This window comes from Protopterus annectens, chromosome 4.part1 (genome assembly GCF_019279795.1).
Source record: "Protopterus annectens isolate FY-2018-M chromosome 4.part1, PAN1.0, whole genome shotgun sequence".
NCBI classification, from domain to species: Eukaryota; Metazoa; Chordata; order Ceratodontiformes; family Protopteridae; genus Protopterus; species Protopterus annectens.
In genome coordinates, this window is record NC_056734.1 from 441,476,987 (window position 1) to 441,504,498 (window position 27,512).

A 27,512-nucleotide genomic window follows, 5' to 3' on the forward strand; every position below is an offset into this window, starting at 1 on the left:
GTGTGGTCTCCTTGGGAAGGAGCAAACGTTTTGGAGAGTAGTAAAACGCCTTAAAAGTGGTAAACTAATCTCTGTCAAGTCTGACGATGTCACCATCCTACAAATATAGCTGTGGAAAAGAGAACCCCCAGTAATGTGTATAGCGTGTCGTATTAATGCGTACTCCTCTAGTATCCTGAAGTAGTTAGGTAGGAGTTTGAATCCTGCACTTGACAACTGTGTGTGTGCACTTGACAACTCTGTGTGTGTGTGTGTGTGTGTGTGTGTGTGTGTGTGTGTGTGTGTGTGTGTGTGTGTGTGTGGTCTCCTTGGGAAGGAGCAACTTTTTAGGAGGGTCGTAAAACACCTTAAAAGTGGTAAACCAATCTTTGTCAAGTCTGATGATGTCACCATCCTACAAATATACCTGTGGAAAAGAGAACCCCCAGTAATGTGTATAGCGCGTCGTGCTAATGCGTACTCCTCTAGCATCATGAAGTAGTTAGGTAGGTGTTTGAATCCTGCACTTGACAACTGTGTGTGTGTGTTTGTGTGTGGTCTCCTTGGGAAGGAGCAACCTTTTAGGAGAGTAGTAAAACACCTTAAAAGTTGTAAACCAATCTTTGTCAAGTCTGATGATGTCACCATCCTACAAATATACCTGTGGAAAAGGGAACCCCCAGTAATGTGTATAGCGCGTCATGCTAATGCGTACTCCTCTAATGTCATGAAGTAGTTAGTTATGTAGAGGTTTTAATCTTGCACTTGACAACTGTGTTTGTGTGTGTGTGTGTGTGTGTGTGTGTGTGTGTGTGTGTGTGTGTGTGTGTGTGAGAGATCTCCGTGGAGAGGAGCAACCTTTTTGGAGAGTAGTAAAACACCTTAAAAGTGGTATACAAATCTTTGTCATGTCTGATGATGTCACCATCCTACAAACATATCTGTGGAAAAGATATCTCCCAGTAATGTGTATAGCACGTTGTGTTAATGCGTACTCCTCTAGTATCATCAAGTAGTTAGGTAGGGGTTTGAATCCTGCACTTGACAACTGTGTGTGTGTTTGTGTGTGGTCTCCTTGGCAAGGAGCAACGTTTTAGGAGAGTAGCAAAACACCTTAAAAGTGGTAAACTATTCTTTGTCGTCTGATTATGTCACCATCCTACAAATATACCTGTGGAAACGATACTTCCCAGTAATGTGTATAGCACAACGTGTTGATGCGTACTCCTAGTATCATGAAGTAGTTAGGTAGGGGTTTGAATCCTGCACTTAGTGAGTGTGTGTGCTCTGTGTGTGTGACAGTGTTGATCAATGTGTTGGGGATTTTGCTTTTACTAACGTATGACATATCAGTAGGCATTGCACATGTGAGGTAGCTGTGAGGCAAATACATATACGTACATGTTGCCTCAAGTATTGCATGTGTGGGAACCCTGCTTTATCCAAGAACACAGTTGGTATCTTTGCCAAACTGTGTTGCTGCTTCACAGACCTTGGGTCACATATGTATGCTTGTGACAAGGCCAGCCACTTCAGTGATGCCTGGCCTAGGTCATCCGCGTCACACACACTCATTACAGTTTCTATTGCATTGTGTGTGTGAGGGTTTATGGCCGAGGTATATGTCAGACCTGTTCAAACACAGCAGAGTCTGTCAATGATGACTATGCATTATAGGTGTACAACAACCTTTGTGGACATGCATGCAGACCCCTTATTGCTTATGTGATCCACCGAGGGATTCCAAAATACCTTAGGGAATGTGATTATCAAAGGAGTGATGACGTAACACTAGGTTGCATGTACACATCGGTACCTGTTCATGATGTTGGTGGCTACTACCTACGTGGTACTGTGGGGGGATACTATGTTCAATAAAGGTGGATGACTATGCTTAGTTTCGCCTATAGCCTTACAGCATGGGTTTGACAACCAGTATCTGTCTGTATGCTACCCTTGTGGAGGATGTGTGTGTCACCTGGAGAATGCAGTATAGGCCATAGTATGCATTAGCACACGTGGACAGACATATCCCTACTGTGATTGCTTGTACCTAAGAGAGCCATATGCCGAACAGGAGTGGTCTCAGTAATGGGTGCAGCTGAATACCACTGGTTACTGGCATAGTATAGTATCTGAAGGATCCAAATGTTGCTGTGTGTCCTACATCTGTGTGTCAGTTGTCAGGACATCAACTAACGATTGGTTATGGTCTTGCTGTTGAAGTCATGTCTACTACCAGAATGCAAAACAATGGCAGATAGTAACAGTATCACCCACAGCACAGTGTCAAGCCATGTCATACATGTGTAGTCAGGTTCCAAAATGTGTGTAGTACAATGCATACTGGCCACCAATAGAAACTATGGAGTGTTACTGTGTAATACAGAGCATGTAACCCTGCCCATGTGTCCACTATGCACGTACATGCAGACAGTGCACCTCCACCATTTCCACAACTGTACACCTGCAAATATGTGCTACACACATCCCACACATACTGTCCACTCTCTGCCAATACTGCATACATCAGCTAAGTGGCACGTGGGTGGACAGTATACAATTGGAACTAACACTGGTGTAAACAAAACTACAATGACAATCGTAGCTTTAATGTATCATGCCTGCTCAGCTACACCTTCAAGCATATCATTACACTCTACTGCTGACAACATGCTAGCATTGCTATACTGCTATAAAGATACCCTGTGCATCACCACCATGGTAGCCTGTTCCTGCATCGATGCTACAGATGACAGGAGGTGGCACAGGTTTCATCATATGCACAGGGTGTGTTATTGGTCTGCCAGAGGCCTGCAGTGAACCATCCAATCGACATGTATGTGTGTGTGTGTGTGTGTGTGTGTGTGTGTGTGTGTGTGTGTGTGTGTGTGTCAGGGCCAAGAATAATGGTATGGGCCAATGTTGATGTAATGTGTGTGGGTATGTGTTAGCCCTAGGTGTCTGGATTATGTGTGTGTGTGTGTGTGTTTGCATGCACACAGTTCCACCATGTGGCTGCCACATACGGGTACTTGTGGGACAGCCACAGACTGTACCTGCGAGGCTTTACAGATCACGGTCTCTGGCCACGGATGCGGTACCTGTGCCTGGCACCTACTTAGGTACCAAGCCAGACTGGGCACTATCCCCAGAGGTAGATGGATGTAGATGGATGTACACTGGTCCCAGGTCCCAGCTGGGACTGTCCAGAGCCACGTGCACATGGTCTTCTAGGACGTTCTATGGACAGCCCACCCTCAACATTGCTGGGGCTGGTACTGGCACTACGGGAGCGGCTGTTGCTTGAGGGACGTCCGCGGTGACTGCCGGCTGCTGATGTTGCTGGCATACGTCCACGTCGACGACTCAACCGTCCCGCACTGTCCTGACACATGGACATGACATTGCGGAGGGCATCTAATGTCTCTCCCCAACGTCTATCGGTGACCTCAGTGTAATTGCGGATGGCACCAGCTAGGTCACGGATGCTGTCTATTATGGTGGTATGTGCCCTCTGTGCCCTCAGTCCCTGTCTGGTGTACCGTTCTATACGTGCCTGTGCCTCCATGACAGCCTGGAACATGCGTGAGGTTGTTAGACCTGTGGCACATCTGCCAATGGCATGATGGGCAGCAGTGCTCCGATAAGAACCCCTGGACATCTGCCTATGTGGTACCCTTCCAGACATCTGGGTATGGCTGCTGTGTCGGGATGCAAGTGCCATGGATACCACACTGTCCTGGCCAATGCTGGCTGTACGCTGTCCCTCTGCTAAGGGCATTGGTGATGGATGTATTGGCAGTATGACTGTGTGCATGGATGGGGTGTACATTTTTGTGTAGTGTCGATTGGTGGCCCAACGATAGACCCTGGCAAACATGCCTGTGCCTCAACACACCTATCATCATTGTCACTATCATGCTTAGTGACATCAGTTTCCCTGCTGCATTGAACCAGCCCAGTATCAGCACCTGTGAGAGGGAGACAGGAAACGCACTTTACGACCTGTACATGATGTCAGCACACATGAACATGTGAACACGTGCACACAAATACACTCCTCACTAGAACAGACACACACACACACACACACACACACACACACACACACACACACACACACACACACAAACCACTAGCAATCACGAGCATGCTCAATAGCGTGTGATGCTGGGGTACAGTATCACAAGCCAAACAATTAGATCAAACGTGACAGCATGCAGGACATGTGTTGCTCAACAGCATGCAGTGTGAGTGTAGACGGCCCTTGCTAATAACAGTATACATGGCTTTGATGCATGTGTGTTTTGTTCAGTGAATGTCCTCCCCCTGGAACGCAATGTGTACATGGACACAACATTGCTGTGCAGATATTAAAAAGCCCTGCAATGTCCTGTGCACCATCAGTCACAGGTATACATACCATGGCTGGATGTGCATCAGTGTGTCACATATAGATATCCATTTCTGATTAGAGCATCTGTGTCTTTAGCAGATAATTGTGGACACAGGTGTAGCACATGCATGCTATGTATACACACAGGATGAGTGGTGCATGTATACCTGATGGAATACCATTGCTCAGCATAGCCATTGTACAGTGTTTATGGTGAGTGTAGGACATATTGTGGACATGCCAGTGCCAGCCATGACATGGCATGCTACCACACATCTGCAACATGAAACATCACACACACACAATGTTTGTCATGTGACCTATATACTCCATAGCATTACAAGACATGTGTGTCACGTTCTACAAATGGTCGTTGCTATGCATATTGTGTATAGGTGCATATGTCTGCACACACACAACATTGAGGTGCATAGCAATTCATGATATGTGTAGTAGCGTGGCCACTGTAACTGGATGGGGTGTAGTACCATGAGCCATCATCATGCAGCATCATGTGGTCACTCAAGGCTACTATGTGTGCCAGACCGGCACATAGCATGCTGTACCTGAACTGCAGTATCATGGCTACATTCACCATTTTCGTGGCCAGTTGTTACATGGGTTTGTGAGGTGCCCAATAGGGGGCATTGCCTAACATGAATGTGTTATGTGTTGAAGAGTGTTGCACAGCCACATGTGAGGCATCTACCCCGCAGGTATATTATGTGTGCTGTGTAGATGAGGTTTGGGATACTGTAGTGTGACCTTACTGCGGGTGTCTGAATATGCCATGTGTAGCATGTTAATGTGTACTGCATATGACAAAGGTGTGTATGTTGTGTGCATGTGTATCGACTCTGCCTATCCAATGTCCACTACAGTGTTGCCACAATTGTGTGGGATGCTCTTGTGTATAGTATGTGTTTTAGGCAGCTACCCACGTTACTAGGATGTGCATAGTCTCACAGCAAACATGCACAGCATGCATTATGCGTAGGTGTGTTATGTGTACATGGCCTACACCTCACCTATGACATGCACATTTAATTAGTAATATTAAAGGTATAATACACTCACCAGCATGGCTCTGCTGCCTTGCTGTCACACCAGAGGGACCTACAAGGATATCAGACACTGTCAGTGGCAACAACTGTGGCATTGCTACTGTGTGTTTGCAATCTTACAGTAGTACAACGGTTGACAGTCACAGGCCTACAGATTATATTCCTAATTATTAGTATTGCACAACACTAGGCACCACATTGTCTAACTACACAATACACATCTCACATAAGCATGCTCTACCAATAGCGGTAACAGTAGTCTACAGCTATGCCATGTTACCTGCACGCTCCATGTCAACTTGCTGGGTGACTCTGGCCTCCATGATGATGCATGTTACTTGTGGTGGTTGTTGGCCAGGAGCCACCTGGCTCAGGAGCAGCTCCTCCACTCTGGTGAGGGGGGGATGGATGGCTACCCCCCCACCTGTGACAAGCTGTTGTCTGCGGATATCAGACGCACGCTGCCGGACATGTCTAATTAAATCACTGCAGTGATGGCGTACCTGCTCATATGTCCGGTTATGCATGCCTATGTCATTTACCCTACAGACAAGATCTTGCCACAGCGCAGACCTCTCATGCTGGTCCTGGCTGGTTCTGGAGAACAGCAGCGCATAGTGCTGCACCAGGCTCGCTGTGATGGCTTCCTCCTCAGCTGTGCTATATGCAGGGTTACGATGGTGGGACATTACCCTGGAAGACAATGAAACAAAATGTGTGAGCAAAAACAAATAAAAAACTGATAACCATAAACGAAAACAACAAATATTGAGCTCTGCTAGGAAACCCAAGGCACGTCAACCATTTAAGCCATTAAAAAACATTTTTATTGACCATTTTTAGCGCTTTCATCTCTAATATGAGACTTCATCAGAAACAGAAAATGTGTGAGCAAGTCATGTGGCACACGTAACATTCTAAAGTACAAAAATGTGTGAGCAAGTCATGTGGCACACATAACATTCTAAAGTACAGATATCAATTAACTGCCATATATAGCAACTTATTGGCTGTCAGAAGATGCACACTTTTTCAATACCACATATCCGTTCTCAACCCACAGATGCCTGACAGTGCCTGGCACATTGTGTATATCAAACCATGTTTTGCACAGCAACAAAGTTAAAACAGTATGTAAGACTATACAACAGTACATGGCACACTGTATGTGACACAATGCACCACCTAGCCACATGAGGTATATATCATGCTAATGCATCATGAAATATGTAATCCATTGCAATTATTGTAAAGTCCACTGACAGTATTACCAGTATACCACACTAGTCGTTGATGGCAGACCCCTGCCTAACATATGTGCACATTTGGTAATATAGGTGGCATACTGCTGTACTAGAGTATACATGTTGCTAGATATGCAGTTATATCCTGTAACACACACATGACCGAGGCCATGGTACAGGCATACCCACAAACACAGCAGACATACATAAGCCTCTGACACACAGGTAATTGCATTTCATGTGGCCCTGTCAAGCAGAGACACTGAGGTGATTGCCTGGGTGTATTCACCATCTCCCATACAATCTCCAGGATTATTTATGACGATAATTAGAAGCTTTGTTTGCTATGGATAGTTTGTTTGTTCCAGAGTATGGGATGTCTCTGAGATAGGAATCTATCCCTCCAGCTTGTGCTGTTTATTGTGGTCAAAGGGTTTGGGTCCCGAGAGCGTGTAGCTCGTACAGATTGTGATCTGTTTACATGGAGTATGTCCAACAGATCTGGGTTTGACATAGCTTAGTATGTCAGTCAGTGTTCACCTCTGGGTAGGCGGTATGCGACACAGTCTAGTTCTGGGTTTGTGGGACGGTCTGCATAGGGCATCTGTTTGACGCCGTTATTACTTTTTGTGAGGTATGTCTGTGTCCTTTCCACTTGCTGTAGATGTCTTGTGAGGTACATACCACATGGAGCATTGTACTCTATACTGGGTTTTATGTGTGTGGAGTAGAGTGGAACACTGACCTATTTTTCCCTGGATGACGCACCTTTTGTGATTACGTGTGCCACGTAGACTGATTACATGACTAGTGTGGCACTGTGACTATCGAAGGGGAGACTACTGTCCACCTGTGTCCATGGTCTCTTATCACACCTTTGGTGTTAAGTAGACTACCACCTATGTGGTAGTTCATGGGTACTGAGTCTTTGCAAGGAGGGATGCCAATGCAGTATCAACATTGAGCTTGAGTCCATGGCTTTGTCACCAGGCATCTGTTGCAGTAATTATGACTCTGTCTGTCTCTCTCTCTCTCTCTATATATATATATATATATATATATATATATATATATATATATATATATATATACGCACATACATATGAACATCCATTGGTGTACATATCGATATACATATAGGCACATGTACAGTCCACCTGTCATCTTGGGAATATCAAGTATGGGAAGGTTATGAGGTATACAGTTATATGTCATAACATTGCACAGTGTTGTGCGGAATGCATTGAAGGTGTTCTCAGCCCATGTAGCTTTAGCAGGCCTCACTGGCTGCAACATTGCAAACCTGACTAATCATACCCACAGCGTTTAACCACCACATGTTATATACCAGCACTGTATGCTGTCTGGTCTGCCACACACTACAACCTACATAGAAATATGCACATAACAACCTTCAACAACATATATATATCCACCTTTCACAAACGGTTGCAGTATGTCCCTTGCTCAATGCACATGTACAAATGCTAATATATATCTGACACGGACAGATCTCTCCGTATGTGTGTGCCATACACACACAAGGACCACACTGTTGTAAGTACATGTGCCTCACAGCTGACCTGTTGGGTCTTGCTGCAACATGAACAGGTGTCACATGTGAGCACACAGTAATATTAGAGGGTGTATACATAGCTGCTAATGCTGAATTAGCATACTAGCCTGGTACAGCTGTTGCCAATGGTAAGCTACACGTTAATATGACTATCATGCATTTGTTACTCTGTCACATCCATGTTTGCATAACTGTATGGGCTACTACCCCAAACAGACATTGTACACACTACTGTACAGAACACAGATAACCTGGATCAGATGTTTGACATTTAATGCTGAACTACATATTTCACCGTCACATCCCACTGCACACAGCTACACACTCATTTCCCCATGCCAGTAGTTATGCAGGGCATCTGTGCATCGATACGTACTGCTGCCACATATGGATGATTCAAACTATTTACAGTACTCTTCATAAACATCTACTACATTCCATTAAATACATAGCTGTTACATACCTTTCCTTTGTATGTGTTCGTATTTGTTGTCGTATATCCTGGTATATTAGTTTTGCGATATACGTTTTCCTTGCAGTATATCTTTTGCTGTTCAAGATATTTCTTTTTCAATAGATTTTTATTTCACAATATATTTCTTTTCAATTTATTTTTTTATTTCACTATATTTTTTTTCCTAAATATTTTCTTTCAAAATATATTTTTTCAATATCTTTCAATTTTTTTTATATTTTTCTTTCAATATATTTTTTTGCAATATTTGTTTTTAATATACTTTCTTTTCAATATTTTTTCAATATAATTTCTTTTGTCAGTATATTAATTTGTTTTCTATATATTATTTTTGTTATTTTTCTTTACATTACATCATCACTTTTTTTTTCTTTCTCCCCCACCGTACCTGCAATGGAATGATTACATGTGTGGACAGCAAGTACAGATTGCTTTTATAGGTATCTGCACATGTGCATGTGATGGCCTCTGTACCAATTGATGGCCACCATTTGGAAATTGCATGCAGCCTGCTGTGTGGTACTTGCAGTACTCACTGTCATAGCAAACCAGTGCTATAAATTGCTAGGTCAGCTAGGCGTAGCCCTTTCAGAATTCCAAAGTGGGGACCATGCTTCTTGCTGTGGACACCGTTGTGTAAGTCAGAAGGTTGGTATACTTCTTCTTACTGTTGCTAAGGTTGTAGCCAGTTATTTGTATGTTGTACTCAGACCTGAATGTTGCCACTTCCAGTACACAGTTGACAGTGTAGAATTGTACTCACCCCCACCCCTAGAAATGCTAACACAAGTTACGTGGGAGTATGGAGTTTCTTTACAACTTCTACAATTAGCTGCCATACATATGTAGTTATTTCATTTGGCACAACTGTTTGGGAACAGCTATACTGTGGATATTAATGTACTCACTTCTGCACTGTTTGTGCTTTTTATTTTGTTGACATTATCACAGGATGCTCATGAAACTGGATGCCTACCTACATCGTTGCTGTACCTTGAACACACTGGTATTTTGTACATTTGGATGGGGATTGTCCTGCTATGATACTGTGTGAGGGTTGTGAAGTGCTGCTGTAACATTATTTACTGCTAGAATGTCTGGTTCTGTTATCACAGTCATGTAATGCAATTCCACTACAGCTGCTGGTAAAGTTCCACAGAACAGGTTTTGTGTTATGGCATTCCTATCTTTCCTTTACATTCACACATTCTGATGCATGATGTATATATTTCAGCAACATCCTCCTGTATATCTACTGTGGCCTAGTGGTATTTCATGCAGTCTAGTGTGTCCAAGGTCTGGGGTTCAAAACTGACAGTGATGTTTTATTTTGCTGCTGAGCAGAACAAGGCCCCTCATATGCAGGGTGACTAAGGCATTTTTATGCAGTTGTAAGCGGGTTTGCGTGGGTTTGCGCGAAGCTTAGCAATACATAGCTAAGCGCACACTCGCTCAAACCTGCTTACTACTGCTTAAAGTTGCTTACTCCCGCGCTTATTTCTTTGAAAGAAAAGAAAATGGGGAGATAGGAAAGTGGTGTAAAAGGGGCACAAAGGGGGAAGGACAGTAGGGAAAACAGCTCGGTATGTGCAGGACGGGTGTAGGGAAGGTCCATAGCTGCCCATTTCTTTAACAGCAACATCTGTGCATATACTAGTAATTTGGAGGGAATTTTGAAACCTTCCACCCCTGAGAGAGGGGTGAGGACAACAACGTATGTTGTACTGCCAGTTGAATTTCAGTTTCTGTGTCCAGCGGACATTTGTGCAAAATGGGCAGCTATATATGGGGCGTAATTTTTTTGTTGGAGCAGATTGCCCTTTTTTTTTCAGGTGAGAGTGGAATGTGGGGTAGGGGAAGTAGGTATATTTTGGGAGGTAGGCTGGGGAGGTAAACAGACAAGACAAACAAGACGCATACAGGGGCGGAATATGACACACAGGGTGGGTGAACACAATTGACGGGGAAGGATGTTTGGAAATCGCAAGCCCATGAACCCACAGATGGTAACAGTGGAACTAAGATCCCCACCCATGGACAGTCACCACTGCACCTTCACAGCCCGGAGGTTGGCTGTGCTGGGGGCTGTGTAGGAGGGGCAGGCTTACCCGTGAGTCACGCCACTCTTTCCTTGAGCTGGCATAGGGGATCAGCGACTGAACGCTGGATCTCCCTACGCACCACAACCCAGACTGTTTGGAGGGTGACAGGTGGCCCTCCTCCGGCCACGCTTAAATAGGGAGGACGAGCCCCATCCCCTGCAACGCTTCCACCTGAAGGTGGCACAGGGCCAATGGAGGAGGAGGAGGTCCTGGGCTGGGCACCGGACCTGCTGGTGCCAGGTGCCATCGCCAGCTGAGGTGGGACAGGTGGTTCCGCTGGGACCAGCCTTCCCATACAGTCTGTGTTTAGGTGAATTTAATGACAGTATAGCCAACAGCATTCCAAATTAGTTGTAACAGCATGCAGTAATATTCCCATTAACCCAACACACCAGAGTTCCAACAGTTGAACAGCAAGCATAACACATGCATATATTGAACAACAGTGGACATTCCAGCAGCATGCAGGAATGAATGGTGGCAACAAGCCACCAAGATTGTGGTGTTTGAACAGGGCACATGCGTCAACGTTATAAACCAATAGGACATATGTCCCAACAAATGTTTTGAGATGACACATACCCATTGAGGTGTGGAATTGCATTGTTTATGCACATACAGTAGGGTGTAAAAAGATATCTCCATTAACAACTTATATGAACTTGTAGTTTACACTACATTCCTATTGACTGCAGGTATATATCCCCTACATGTATTATTACACTAGGCAATGTCCATTACATTGTGGGATGTGTTTTGCTAGTTCCTTGTGTACCTGACCTGTATCTAATATACAAGCTGTCCAGGATGCAGATGTTACTGCTACATATTTATATATTTTATTTATATTCATATGTCTACATATCTGGATGTGTTCAGATGACATTATCAGTTATATTTTAACAGCCCCCTACATTTCTAGCAGCACACTGACATTTTCGGTGCACACAATTACAAGCTACTCATGTGCCAGATTTACCTGTACATGCCAGGCTTGAAACTACAGTTGAGGACTGTATATATGCTTAAGAGATACTGGCACTCCCTTCGTCCTCTTTCTGTGGGCCTACCCAAGTGTGGGTTGACAGCGCTTAATGCAACACTACTATTTCTATACTGCAAGAGTACATCAACATTTCAAAGAAAGTGACACGGACACACTACAGGTGTTCTACCTTTATTAATTACATTACACACTTTTCTAGTGGCTTTCTCATTTATTTGTTATTACAGTGCTTGAGACATTTTATTCAAGATGTATTATACCTTCATTTATGGTTTACAACACTCTTTTTCTGGCTCTCTCACTTCTGTATAACAATACATGCAGAGAAATAATTCAGGACTTATACCTTTATTAACGGGTTACAACACTCTCTTTCAGGCTCTCTCACTTATTTTATATAACAGTACATGCAGAAAAATTACTAACCTGTCTGGTGGCGCAGCCTATCTGCATAGGCTTGCTGATTCGTAGCACGGACACCTGCAGCTGTGAAGTAAATGAAGTTATATTGAGACATATACCTATCCATACTATCGACTATACTAGCAATTTTTACATACTTCAGTCCATGGCTACCTACTCAGTAGTGGGGCATTTTGCATCCCACGGGCCTCCTGTATCCATTGGTTCAGTTGGTCCTGCTTGCGTCTCTTCAGGTCTGCATGGTGATGTCTAACCTGCTCACCAGTCCGAGGGATGCCTGTGGCACTGGTGAGTTCATGTGCGAGACAGTTCCAGGCCTCCGCTTTGTATTCCGTGCCCTGGAACTGGCCCTGCAGGAGTCTAGTATCATGATGATGGACGAGGAGCCAAACCATCACTTTTGACTACTCAGTGCCCCACCGTTGTGCTCTGAAGCGAGAGCCCTCTCCAACACCAGCCATTGCTGCCTACAGATGGGAGCTACAACCAGTTATGGTGAGTATTCCTGCCTGTGGAGCTTAAATATGCCTCATTTCCCACAATTATTTGTGATTCGCTGGATTTGAAAGTTCTCAGCTGAGTGCACACCTGCTTAGCACTGGGTAAACTTTGATTCATATGTATATGTGTGTTGACAGTCCATGAACATCAAATGCTGTCATGGCTTAGTGGATTAGTACTGTGATTATGGTGCACACTATCCTGGGTTCAAGACCTGCCATTGCTTTTTTATTTTACTACTGGCCTGACCGGTAGGAGGTGTGGCTGGGTTTAGCCGACTTGGCTCAACTTTGCCCAACGTTGCTCTACGCTTACTGACGTTGCCCGATGCACTAGTTAGCGCAGTGCATAGCTTCGCACAAACATGTTTGGTTTGCGCTAGTTGGCGCGATGCGCAGCTCTGCGCAAAGCTATTACGCTAGTTAAACCAGTGGTTAGCTATGGGCAATTATTCTTAAATGTGCTTACTATTGGTAAACATTGCTTAGCAGTGCTTCACATTGCTTAAGATAGGTTACTTATGCATTCATTATTATGCATGACCATTTCACTTTCTTATATATATTTAAAATATCGTTCACTACTACATAGGCCATTTTGATGCATTTTTATTAAATTTAAAAGGTAAATTCAGGAATTATTTTTATGCATGGATTTTCTACAGAAAATGGAAAGGGTAGTGGTGGGACTCAAACTGGGAATGCCTCCTCCTTGTGCGAAGGCTCGACCACTACACTATTGCAATTTGGCTTAATTTGCATACAAGTGGTTTATTATCCTCTTCGATGTCTAAACTGCTAACTGTAGCTAAGCAATGGGCACACCCGCGCGCACACGCGCAAATACGGGCAGCTATATCAGGAATACTAAAAAAATTATTTTACATTTTATTTAATTTGTACAGGGCTTTTGAATGTGAGGAAGTGTAGTGTTGGGGGTATACACATTTGACCGGACTCGCTCATATCTGCTGACATTTGCAGACTTAGGCACTTGCAGGGGCATGGATATTTGGACTGCTCGGCAGTCTGACACTCCCCCTGCACTCCTACATGCTCCATGTTAGCCAGGGAGTTGTCAGCGCACCCTCATGCATATGCATGATACGCTGACATCATACTCTTAGACGGCAGTCTCCGAGTAGGGCTTCCTTCGTCCTACACGGAGGATTACTGAATCCCCCCCAGTGCAATATTAAAACAGGTTAAAACACAAGCTATTCAGTTAACAAATGACTAAACAGTTAGATGGACGGTAAACCAGGGACAATAGAGCAGGGAGCATGTACAAATTATAAATTTTGCTTTGTACCACTTCTAGAGTAAGGTTGAATGAGTAAACCATTATCAGGCTACCAGACCAGCAAATAACGTACAAATGCTGCATTTTCCTTGACTCACATTAGCGGCACACAGACATCACCAGGGACTCTCTTGGGAAGACTGGGTGAAGCCAGGAGAGAAAAGAGATGGGGCCAGACATTTGTGTTGAATGATTAAAATGGCACACAGGATTGTGGGATAGAGGAAGAGAAGAAACCTTAATACTTGGTACTAGCTTGAGAGGAAATACCAAATGTATTACAGAAAAAACTAAATGGTGCTTACTCTGAGAAAAAAACAATCCGTAAGTAGACCATTTTTAACCTTCATTTCAAAATAAGGCTTATCAAGTTACTTTTAATCAGTAAATAACTACTAAGTATTCTAAAAAAAGTAATGCATCTTAATTGGAGATAGAGCAGGGACTCTAACTTTTCACAAGTAGATATTTTCTCAAGTTTTCATATGTTGTTTTAGTTGAAGCTTTCCATCATTCTTTTAACAGAGACATAACAATAAAACTTGTGCTAAATGAATGACACTAATATATGATTAAGGTTTAACTTGTATAGGTGCCAATGATGTGTTAATTGTTCAGCAACATTCCAGTACTTTGTTTTGTATATGTAAAACAGCCAGCCACACATTGTGTATATTAGAATCCAACTCAACATGTTTTTTTGCTGTCCTTTTCATAATTCAAGTACCGTGTTTAGTAGCACATCACAGGACCATGTTGAGATTGTAAAATGTATGATCTGAAGTAGTTTAGTTCATTTGGTCTTTATCCTGTGGGAATACGGATCTGTATCGGATCTGAGCCGGCAAATATTACTAGCATGAGCTCCAGACTCCTCCCCTTACCCATAATACACCTCCACTGCCTTCCATCTCCAGATCTCATTTGCCACGATTTGTTATACATAGTGTCTTCAGAGCTCCAGCTAGCAGTGGCTAATTTATCTACTGCAAGTTAAAATTTTCTGTTTCTTTCAGCCAATCTAGGTTAGTTTAGGTACCCCTTCTCCCCCTGCCATCGCTTTGGCATCAAGTGTAGGTTTGTTTAGCTAGATTGAGTAGTTTGTCTGTGGTGCCCCCCCCCCCCCTTTAGTGTTGTCTATAGACTAGTGTGGTGAGTGGTTGTGTGTCTGTTAGAGTAAAGAAAGTTTTTGCCTTTCCTTTTTTTAAGGCTTTCTTTCTTTCTCATAGGATGGCTGAACAGCTAGTTTTCAAGCGCTGCACAGAGTGTGGCCATAAGCTGTCCCCAGCGGATGGCCACAGTGTGCGTGTGTGCTTGGGTGTGGCCCATCTTAGTGTGGATTGCTCCATTTGTGTGGCTTCACCCCCAAGCTTTAAATGATAGGAAGGCCAAGTTGGCCCTCAAATTTCTTCTGCCTGCTACTGATCCTCCTTTCTCGTTTTCAGCTTCAGTCACAGCAGCTGCTGTGACTGCTGCTCCTGTTTTTCTTCTCAGGCCTCCCCTCCCTCCCAGGCTGGGACTCAAACTCCTGCATCAAAGCCTGTGGTAGCGGAAGAGAGGTAGACAATGGGAGAGAGAGTAGAAGACAAAGGAATAGAGGAAGAGGTCACTGGACCTCGCTTTTCTGAGCAAGTCAGCATGGATCCCTGACTCCCCTCTGCTCTGAATTCTGAGGTTCTCCACGGAGCTGGAGGAGGCACATCCAGTCTCCCGTGGCCTCGTTATAGTCAACCCACTCCTTACTGGATATGGATCTGGGTAAGATGATGAGGCCCTTTATCCGTACACAAATCCAGATGGGGGTCTTGCCAGCCCCCCTTCCCTCTGAAGGGGGAAGTTCGCTTCCCTTTTTTCAACCCATTTCTCCTTCCCCGATCCGACCTTCGGCTTCGGAGTATTCTGATCCAAGGTTGGCCTTGGTCAGGGGGTCGGCGCTGATGGTCCTTGTTTCCTCTACGCCGACAGCTGCCTGGAGCATTTCTGATCCGACCAGTTCGGTTCTGAGCCACTCTCCGAGCTGGAGCTTGGATGTTGGATCCAAGGGAGTGGAAACTTTTCCATCAGCTCTGACGTTGTCAGGTCAGGTCCCTCCCTTGGAGCTCCATCCACTTCGGGACTGGCTCAGATTCTCAAATTGGACCCAGGGAGACCTGCCTCCTTATTAGCTTCCCAGGAGGTCCGCTGTCCTTTGGTGTTCGATGTGGTAGAAAGGGTCCTCTCCATCGGATCGAGACCCCTGACTGCCCCCTCGGACTCTGCCCAGACCCCCTCGGCTCTGTCTATGGTCCACATTGTCTTACCAGAGGGACATCCCATGCTCAAAGAGCCCCAGACGGTTCACCCAGAGGAACAGATGGTTTGCGAGTGCTATCATGAGAGGCCCACTGGAGAGATGTGCCTTGCAAGTATACGTTCAAGAGGAGGCACTTGGACTCCCCCCGAGTCTCTAACCGAGGACACAGATTTAGATGATGGGGAAGGCTCCCCAAGATCACCTCCCGAGGATTTCTCCTTTGGAGACATCATGGAGATCCTGCTCCAGCAGGGGAAGTTGGTCTGCCCCCTAGCCCTCCACTGATGAGTCTGTGTTCCTGGAGGCTTTTGGCATGGGCCCATCTACTTCATGGGTGTCCCCTCCCATGGATCTTTTTGTGAATTTGATCACCTCACGGGCATGGAAGGAGCCAGGTACCATGGAGCCTATCCCCCAGCACCCCGATAAAATTTTAAGTCCCCCCATTGACAGGCCATCCTGGAGGGCGGCCACGGTGGTGCAGCGGTTAGCGTTTCCACCTCACAGCAAGAGGTTCTCTGGTTTGATCCTTGGCTGGGGTGCCTTCTGTGTGGAGTCTGCATGTCCTCCCTGTGGTCGCGTGAGTTTCCTCCGGGTGCTCCGGTTTCCTCCCACATCCCAAAGACATGCTGTAGGTGGAGTGGATACTCTAAATTGGCCCTAGGCTTGAGTGAGTGCATGTGTGTGCCTTCTGTGGAAGGTTGGGTGCTGGGCTTGCAACTCTTGCAACTCAACACTGTAAAACTCCACTGCCAATCGTGAGTGGACAGGTGATCCGCTGTGGCGAACCCTAACCGGGAAAAGCCGAAAGAAGAAGAAGATTGATAGGCCATCCTAGAATAAGGGCTCCCCTGTGGACGCCATGGTGGTAGCTGCAGCCACTAAGAGGGAACTATCTCAGAAAAGTTCCTCGGTCCACCCTTCTGACTGGGAGGCATGGATGATGGACCGCCTAGGGGAGTGGGTGTATGCTTCAGCTACCTTTTCAATCAGGGCACTGAATTACTTGGCCCATGTCACTAGACTTAACACAACCTAGTAAAGGAGCTGGAGGAGTTCCCCCCCCCCCAAGTCCATGTCGCAGGAGGACAAAGCTTCGTTCTCCGCAAAAATGGCCACTCTGAAAGCGGTATCAAATACGTCCATGCGACTCCTTTCCAAAGCTATGGAAGGAGCGGCTAGGGCGGCTGGGTCTGGTGTGTCCATGAGGTGTAATGCCTGGCTCAGGTTGTGTCAATTTACCGACCCCTTTAAGGTGTTCTTTGCCAACGCCCCTTATGACAGCTCAACACTTTACAGTAAGACCATCAAGGAGACACTAGTCCGGAGTGAGAAGGGTGGGAAGACACTGTCTGCCGTCGGGATCTGCTTCTCTAACCCTCAAAGGTCCTTTTCCCGGAACCAGAGAGGACAAAAGAAGATGTGGTTCCGGAAGTGTTAGTATTCCTGGGACACTTGGGGCTCTTCTTCCCTAGAGGCAGAGGGGGACAGAATGGATGCTGGCCCAGAGGCAGAGGGGGGTCCAGGAAACTTTGGGTCTCTAGAACCGTTCTCAGACAGTCCCGGGCAGCAACCCTGAGGGGTTGCCTGGCTGCTCTATTCTGGAGGCAGTCGGGGGACGATTGTCCTTGCACCCAGTGGCATGGGAGTCCAGAAGAATGCATAGCTGGGTGCTTCAAATCCTATACAGAGGATATTCTATCCCCTGCGTGGGTTACCCCATAACTCCCAAAACCTCCCGGACGTTCCACCCATGCAAAGGGAGGCAGCAGCACAGGAAATTTCCAAGCTGCTAGGAAAATGAGCCATCGAAACCATCCCCCCTGATCAGTCCAGATTGGGCTTCTACTCCAGGTTCTTTTTGGTGCTAAAGAAAATGAGGGACTTAAGGTCCATTCTGGACCTCTCTACCCTGGACCTGTCAGTTGCAAAAGAGTTCCGGTTGGTCACACTACAGTCAATCAATGCTGTACTTGCAAGAGAGTGACTGGATGTGCTCGTTGACCTCCAGGATGCTTACTATCACATAAGAATGCACATAAGCTCCAGGAGGTTCCTTCACTTCCGGCTAGGGTCCAGCCCTACCCTTTGGTCTCACCACAGCCCCCAGGGTGTTTCCCAAAGTTATGGTGGTTGTAGCTACTCACCTGAGGCTTCAGGGGATTCAAGTCTATCTGTACCTGGATGATTGGCTCCTCACTGCTCCCACCAGGCGTCTACTTTCCCAAACCAGGGATTACTTTCTGACACTTGATCTCCACCAGTCGCTTTCTCATCACAACACACATTCCGGAACGGTCCAACATTCTAGCAGACAGGCTAAGTTGGACCATTCTGATGCCTTACGAGTGGTGTCTGATTCTGTCAGTAGTGGAACAGATCTTCAGTGAGTGGGGTCAATCTTGCTGTGATCTCTTCGCATCTCCTTCCAACGCGAAGTGCAGCAGGTTTTTCACTCTGAATCCCTTGCGGGGTGGGGGGGGGGGAGTCCCCCAAAGACTTTCTAGTTCATGCTTGGCCTCCCAGTCTTCTGTATGCTTACCCACCAGTACCTCGCATTCCGAGGTTTCTGCAGAAAGCTTGTTGACTGGGGAGCAAGATGATCCTCATTGCCCCATTCTGGCCTCACCAGGTGTGGTTTCCTTTCCTTTGGTCTCACCTTTTGGCTTCACCTTAGATCCTAGATCCCATTCAGGATCTGATTTCACAACCCTCATGGGTGCCTCATCCGAGTTTGGACATCCTGAAGCTCACGGCTTGGCTGCTCCAGTTCCCATAATTGCTAGGACTCCCGGACTTTCCTCCTCAGTTAGATCTATTTGGTAGCTGCTCATAAGTCTTCAACCAGAAAGGTTTATCGCAGCAAGTGGAAACATTTTTCTTTCTGGGCCTCTCAAAGGTGTTTAGACCCTTTCATGGCTTGTATTTCTGCTATTCTTGATTTTCTAGCTGACATTTTACAGCATGGAGCTATTTCTTCTACTGTTAAAGTTCAGTTGGCTGCCATTTTCCATTTTCATGTGGGTGAGAATTCTGCCTTCTTAGCATCTTCCAGACTGTGTAAAGCCTTTATCAAAGGCACCTTTTTGCCACGCCCATGGTCAAAGATCCTGTCCCCCCATGGGACCTTACTATGGTTCTCCAAGCTCTGGTCTTTCCGCCTTTCGAACCTGCCGCAACTGCAGATCTAACATTTCTATCTTTCTGGTAGCTATTACCTCTGCTAGAAGGGTTTTGGAATTACAGGCCTTGTCCATCAAACTTCCGTACATGATTTTTCATAAAGATAGAGTTTCCCTTTGAACCAATCCACCTTTTCTTCCTAAGGTGGCATCACCAGTCAATATCAATCAGACTATAAATTTGCCTGTGTTCTTTCCCAATTTTACGAACAGGATGGAATACAAGCTACACATGTTGGATGTTCATAGACAGTTACGATTCTATTTGCACAGGACAAAAACATTTCGTAAATCTGATCGTTAGGTTTCCCCAAAAAGGGTCTATAGAAGGAAACAATTTCCAGGGTCACTATAGCTAGATGGATTTCTTCATGCATCCTGCAGGTCTATAAGGCAAAGGAATGTCTCGTCCAGGTCACGTAAAAGCTCATTCCTCTAGGTCCATGGCTACGTCTGCAGCTTTCTGGTCTAGAGTGTCTTTGGATGACATTTGCTCTGCAGCTGCTTGGTCCACATCTCATACAATTATTTCTCATTACAAATTGGATTTGACTTCTAGAAGGAGAGCATCCTTTGGCTCCGTGGTGGTCTGGAATATCCTTCCATGAGGGCCTCCCAGGAGTTTAGTAGCTGGGGACTCTGTCACACAGGTTGAAGACCAAATGATGTAAACTATTCCAGATAAAGAAGTTATGTACTCGCCATAACGTTCCATCTGAGTAGTTGTACTTCATTTGTCTTCAGCTGTCCCTCCTTACTTCCCCCGGACCTTGGCGCATGTTCAGCCTACAGGCTGCAATATAGGTCACAAGTATGTTATCAGGTCAGGTTCTAAGTATAAGTTCAGCAAACTCGACTGGGGATGGAAGGCAGTGGAGGTGTATTATGGGTAAGGGGAGGAATCTGGAGTTCGGAGCTGATGCTAGTAATATTTGCCGGCTCGGATCCGATACGGATCCGTATGTCTAAAGGTTAAAGACAAATTAAGTACAACTACTCCGATGGAATGTTATGGTGAGTATAAGCTTCATCCTAGTAATATTTCTGTTGAGAGATGCTGACAAGCTCCAGTTCATTTTTTTCAAGAATTTTATTCTTCATTATGAACTCCATTGTGTCTTCTAAGGTGTTAAAAGTCCTCTGTCCTTCTGTCAGATGAATCTTTATTAGTGCTGAAACAGAATTTGTGCTTTAAGATTGTTTTATGAGTGGTACACATGCTTTTCTTTTTGACATAACTGCAGTTGAATAGTCATTGTCAAATCTTATGTATTCTATTATTTTTATTAGATAATTAGTCCATGCTGTTTTCAAAACTAAATCTTTATCTTGGCTGGAAAAGAATCTAAAGATCACCGACGGTGGTTTAGGTGGATTTTCCTTTATTGATGTGTTAGGAAGTTGATCGGTGTGCCTTCTCAATACCAAAGGAAAGAGCTTCAGGCAGGTTCCATGTCTTAGGCAACCAGGTATTTAGAAAATGAATCGTACTTTCTCCTTTCACTTTCTCAGGGATGCCATTCTATCTTAATGTTGTTTCTTCTCGATCTGCGTTCTAGGTCTTCTATTTTTTTCCTGAAATAAATTATTTTATTTCAGGAGAAATTTCCCTATTCTCACCTTCCATCTAAATTGGTCAATGCCTGTTCTACATTTGAGATTTACGAAGATTGTTGTTCAAGGGCTTCACTCAGCACTTCTACCATTTTTTTTTACATTCCTCATTAATATTTTCTATTTTTCTTTTAATTTATTAATTTTTATAGAAAGCTCATTTATGTTGCTGAGTATAGACTCCATGTCTCTTTTCATTGTATTTCCTGTGCATTGGGTTTGAAGTGGGTCATTCTGAGGAAATTTAATTTTCTTTCTTGACAGGAAAAAAGCGATGAAAAAGGTTTCAAACTTATTTTTTTCATGTAGACGTTTCTTCAAAAGGTGTTTAGTTATACATCCATCGTATTTTGAAAATTTGTTTGTTTTTTTTTGTCTGTAAAAGTCCTGTCAGAGATGTTAAAATGGAGCAGAGAAAAGTACAGTGCTGTTAACTGTTCAACATCTTGGCCAAGTGTCTTTTACTATTTGATGCATTCCTTTGCAGTAGTAGTAAATTTAGGGGTTGTTTTTTATGTACATTTGAAAATGATCTTGTGATTTGGCTGGTCGCAAGTCATAATTTTGTTGAGGAGTGTTAAGTTCCCAGACTAATGTATGCATTTATTGTAGGTGAAGATTGGTCAATTGATCCATTCAACCACAATACAGTGTTGCAGTGTTTACTGATTTATAAACAACCAGATTATATTTGGGATGTACAGTTGAATATCAACAGCTTTTTGACCTATCATCATGCAAGTTGCTTTTATTTCAGTTCACTGATGTTGTAGTGTATAGTTAAGGCTATAGTTCATGTTTTGAAAGTAGTGTATTATTTATATGATAAGTACTTGCCTTCTGGTTGTTGTACTGGAAAATGAGAAGAAAGTCCATTAGATCACAGTTTTACATTTATTGGATTATGTGCCAAATTCCCAGTTTCTGTTTGTTCAGAATATTTTCACAGTTCCATAGTTATGTCACAGTGACAATTGGCAAGAAATGTTCTTGCATATGGCAACTAGTGATTAAATTGACTTTTTGTAAATTCTTCTTTTTTGTAGAACTGTTCGAGTTTGGCTGAAAAGAGACAGTGGACAATACTGGCCAAGCATCTACCACACACTGTCCTGTAAGTAATTTACTTTGTTTTAGTGTAGTGCTTGAAATAATTTAATGGGATCTGGGCCTCTTTTTCAGCCACACCAATTGGAGAATTTATTTTCCATTAACTTTGACATTTATGTGTTCGTATATAGATAAATACACACACACACATGTATACATGGCTGTATGGGAGGGGTCTGTACTAATAAAGGTTACAGTGGCATGTTTGAGGCATCCCCTTTTATAAAGGATATAATTTGTTTACAACTTGAGTATTTTTTCAAAATTGTTGCTTTTGATCAGTAGTCTGTAGTTTGATAAACAGAAGTTGCTTTATTTATTTACTTATTTATTTTTGTTTTGTGTACTGGTTGTCTAACTGGGCTGCATGCCATGGTTTACAATCAAAATATTGAAAATCAGTTGAATGCTGGCTCCTGTTCAAACATAGTAGAAGCGACAGTTGGTATGTCGACAGTCAAGTGACTGGCAGTTAAGAAGATCATCAACAGGGAGAGAAGTGCAGCATATCTGTAAACGGCAACTGTCGACATTAACATCGAAAACAGACTGTCGATGGTATGAGTCGATCTGACCTTATTAATATTCATGAGGCGATGAAATGCGTCGAGTATATCAACTTTCACTGTTGTGAATTCCGTGCTTTTGATAGTAAACTGCATGCCACTATCATTCGAGGCCTCTGTAGAAAAGCTCCCCAGCCACAAGATTAAAAATTATTTGTGTCTTTCGGCTGTTCCCGGTTAGGGGTCGCCACAGCGGAACTCCGGTCCGCTAATGATTGGCAGTTGATTTTTATGTACCGGCTTGCCAGGCCTGATGCACAACCTTCAACGAAGGTACGCCCATTCACGCATGTCTCCACGCAGAAGACGCTCTAGCTGAGAATCGAACCGGACAGCGTCTTACTGTGAGGCGACAACGCTACATCAACAAAACGTACAAGGTAATATACCATCCATCCAGGTCGCATCTTACTCCTGTGGCATCATCTGCCAAGTTTACTAGGCATGTGTGTAAACAAAATAAAGCTGTACCACCACAGTGGAGGTTAAAAGCTAGTTTAATAGACTCTGGCAATAAAATCTATGAAACTCTAAATAAAAATAAAGATAAAAATAAATACAAGTGGATAAGCGCTTTCGGCAGTTGCATTCTTCAGATCCTGTTTTCTTAGCAGAATGTCCTGGTTTTAAAAGGTAATGATCTGTCAGTCTCAGTCATCTCAGAAGTCTCTGCCCCTTGAGCAGAGGCTTTAAAGGGACCATCCCGTTCAAGCCAGGCAACTTGTCAGCCTGTAAGTCAACAGTCCATCCAGTCTCTCTAATTTCTGTTCTGCTGAATAGATCTCCTCCTCTCAAACTTTCTTCAGCAACTTCCAAGGCCATGAAAGAAAACTTGTGCTCAGTGTATTTGGCAATATGTCCATTACACAGCAGGTGAAAACATATATAAAATTTTTAGTGCTACCACCTGCTGTCTGTAATAGATTTTATGTTGGCAAGACCCTTTAAGGAACTAATTCTGCATCACTTAAGTGACATCAGATTGCACAACAAAACTAATGCTCTGGTGTGAAGTATTTGGAGTAGAAGGCAGGAGGAGTCTGAGGGGGATCTATGGCTGCAGCAAGCCAGCCAGTAAAATCCCAAATTACTATGGTGGCGCCTAGGGTTGCAGGCATATGATATGACAGTGCAGCACTGTACTGGGGTCAGCAAATCCAGGACATCTGAGATCTCAAGACAGGGAATGGGGTGACATATTCCTAGATAGGCTCATTCTTCTCAAGTAACGTTTCTCAAGGGGCACTTGAAAAACTACCTTGAGTCTTCGAAGTGGGGGGGTGTGACAATAGGAGGTATAGCAGCACAGCTAGCTGGGATTTTGTAAATAATTGTATGTCATTTGTGAATATCAAACTGATTTATGTAAGATGCTTGTGTTACAAATGTGTTAGAACTGTGTGTCATATGTATATCAAACTGATTTGTACAGATGTTTGTGTTGAAAAGGGATTTGTAAAGTGCTTGTGTTTGAAATGTATCCACAGTGTGCTGTACTGGAGAGAACATAAATGTACTTGCACTATTGTAACTCTTTAAATGTATATGTTTTAACAGAGAAAACTGGAAGGTTAACTTCAGTCCAGCAAATTTTAAAATATATTTGAAATTAAATCACTTTACAGGTTAGGCCATAAAGATGCTATCTCACATGTTTCAATGCAGCCAGAGACTCTGTACCAGGAAGCTTTCTGTATTGTCTTTGGAGTGAGCTAATTACTACTTAGGAAGTGTGGAGGTACGAAATTGTTTTATGACTTCCAGTACCTGCCACAGAACTGAGCAAAACCCCTTACGTGTGCATTTTTTCAGATAGGTGCTAAATCCTGCCAACTTCCAGCATTAGGGGTTTGCATGGGAACTGGAAGACAGATGACCAATGATGTCATTCTGCAGGCTGTCCCAGAAGTAATATTTTAGATATTATTTTGTGAAGTTTCTTAGTGAGACAGAGCAATCTGTATTCTGTCTTGGGACTGACAACACAAAGGGACTATTCACCACATCATCTGCCCTTCCTCTATTAATTAAGTAGGGAATAGCAATTGTTAGATTCAGTCAGGAATACAGTGAAGCTTAGTTTAGATATTGCTTTTCTTTATTTGCCTGAGCCTGTCCCTTCAATGTTGTTTTAAATATTTCCTGTGATTTGAACTCTGATGTAACTGTGAATATACACTTAGTATTTTCTTGATGATCATCGTGTTACCCTGCTGCAGTCATCACACTTGAGTTATCCTGCCGTCAGGCGGTCCCGCAGTCGGCCCGAGTTCCAAAGTCTTGGTCCGGCGTTGGTTGCTGTCGCTTCTTCCCTGACATCAGTGCGCCAGGGGGTATATAAGAGGCATCCATCGCCATTTTTCCCAGTCTTTCTTGCCGCGCGGTGCCCGAAGCAGAAGCAGTTCACAAGTGCCGGTCGGCCGACACCTGAGATTTTCGAATCGAATTTCAGTCCGAAGTCTTCAATAAAGCTAAGTACCCCGTTGGGGAACCTTTTCTTGCCTCAGTCCGATGTCAGAAAAAGTTAACAATTGCATTTCTTGTGGGAAGCAAATACCTCATAAGGACTTCCATTCTTATTGTATTCCTTGCCTAGGCCCAGACCATGACATCACAGGTTGTCGGTTTTGTGCTAGATTTAATAAACGCACTATCAAACGCCGTTTTGATTTCGCACGACATTACTTTGGTAGGAAATTTAATTATATCATGCCGTTGGAGCAGCCGACGACCGGCATGCATAAAAAAAATGCAAGGATAAGGACAGGCAGCCTAGGAACAAGCCAGACTCAGAGGCCTCTGCTGGGCCTGCCGCCGGTTGTCCGGTTTTCAGTGAGGCACCTACGCAGCCGCTGACGGCCGCAGAATTGGAACCCCAAACAGCTGTGGATTCTCAAGTGGAGTGTACTAGGCCGTCGCAGCCATCTTCATTAAGGCCCTTCCGACACCGGAACAGGAGATCCCGGTGCAGTAGAAACACCTTTGGTTGCAGAAGGGGTCTTCAGACTGACTACACTCACCATTAAATCTTATGCTAAGCTTAAAATTCCATTAAAACCAAAAAAGACTGTACATCAGTCTACAGTTCAAGGCCCCATGCCTAAGAAACAGATGCTTAAGATGGCTGAAGATTTGATTACCCTACTCAGGGGTTCCCATCCCCCTCCAGATAAAAGACCAAGACAAGAGGAGGATTATGCTTCCTCTGACCAGGTTTCTATTTTCTCAGATTCTTCTGAGGAACAGGATTACACTTTTCCCCCTTATGAAGACTCTGATGCTGAAGACTCTATTCCCTCAGCATCTCCCCCTGAAGACTACTCCTTTGGGGAAACTTTACATGCCATGAGGGAACATTTCCACTGGGAAGGCCAGGACTACTCTGATTCTCAGACCACTTGCTATCCCTCCAGTTTTAGACATTGTGGATGATGTTTACTTGGAGTCTAGTCTAAATCCTGACTCTCTACCTCCTGCTCCAGCCAAACCAGACAGGTACTACTGACTCAAACAAATTCCTTTATAAAAGCCCTGTGGCAAAAAGCCCATAAACAATTTCCCAGGGTCCCAAAGGGGCTAAAGCTTCTATGGCTAAAAATCCTGTGCCCTCTGAAAGGGATTCCAGAGCCCTAGATAGATGGGGAAAGAAGATATACACCTCAGCTACTCCTAGCTATGAGAGCATTAAATTGTCAAGTTTCACATGCTGAAATATCAGCAATTCATAATGTCTCAATTAAAACAAAAAGAGCACACATTCTGAACAGTCTGAATTCAAGGAAATGCAGGATCTGTTGCATGCAGCTGAACAGGTGGGCAAACATACTTTACAATGTGGATTTGATTCATTGGAAGCTTCCTGTAGAGCAGCTGTTACTGGGTCTGTCATACGTAGACATGCTTGGTTAAAAGAACAAACCCTACCTGATCATGTTAAAGCAAAATTATTGGATGCGCCTTTATAGCAGGATGTATTATTTGGTGTCAAAGCAGAAGAGGTTTTAAGGAAAACGGAGGATAAGGCAAAGTCTATGCAAACGGTCAAGGGTTTTTTTTACAGGTACAACCCCCTGGTTTTAGCAGAAATTGGCCAACAAAAAACTGGTCCTTTCCAGCTTCTGACAGATCACAGAGGGGCAAATACAGATGCCCAAGGGGCAGAGGTCAGTCACAAGGCCCTTACAAACCTTGCCAATCCTCGCCAATGGGGTACTGCTACACAGAAAGGAGGAGAAGACAGGCCCCAAGCTAGCAGAGGATAAACGCAATGACTCAATCCTCAAACTACCAAGCAAATCTCTCTTGGCAGCTCCCTTGGGAGGAAAATTAGCACTTTTTTGCAGACAACTGGCACATCATCACAAAAGACAAATGGGACCTAAACATTGTCTCACAAGGATACAGATTCCACCTTCATACTTTGCCAAGGATAAAAGGAATGCCAAACCTGCCACCAAATCAATGGGCAGAGGCACAAAAACAAACTACAGCTCTCATGGACATGAGAGCCATTCAACAGGTACCTACACAGGAGCAGGGACAAGGATTTTACTCGAGACTCTTTCTAGTCCCAAGAAAAGACAAAGCATGGAGACCCATTCTGGATCTTTCAATTCTGAATACCTATCTACAAGTACCAAAATTCAAGATGCTAACACTATAGCAGCTTCTTCCCA

At 44.2% G+C, this 27,512-nt stretch overlaps 1 protein-coding gene across 2 annotated transcripts in view; it reads left to right on the forward strand.

The window, feature by feature from the left end:
* Positions 1-27,512, forward strand: part of WDFY1 (WD repeat and FYVE domain containing 1) — a 954,352-nt gene that overhangs the window by 150,075 nt on the left and 776,765 nt on the right. For both annotated transcript variants that reach the window (XM_044070252.1, XM_044070253.1), the window contains exon 2: positions 22,207-22,274. In XM_044070252.1, the coding sequence (XP_043926187.1) occupies positions 22,207-22,274 (68 nt within the window). The remainder of the gene's footprint in view (positions 1-22,206; positions 22,275-27,512) is intronic.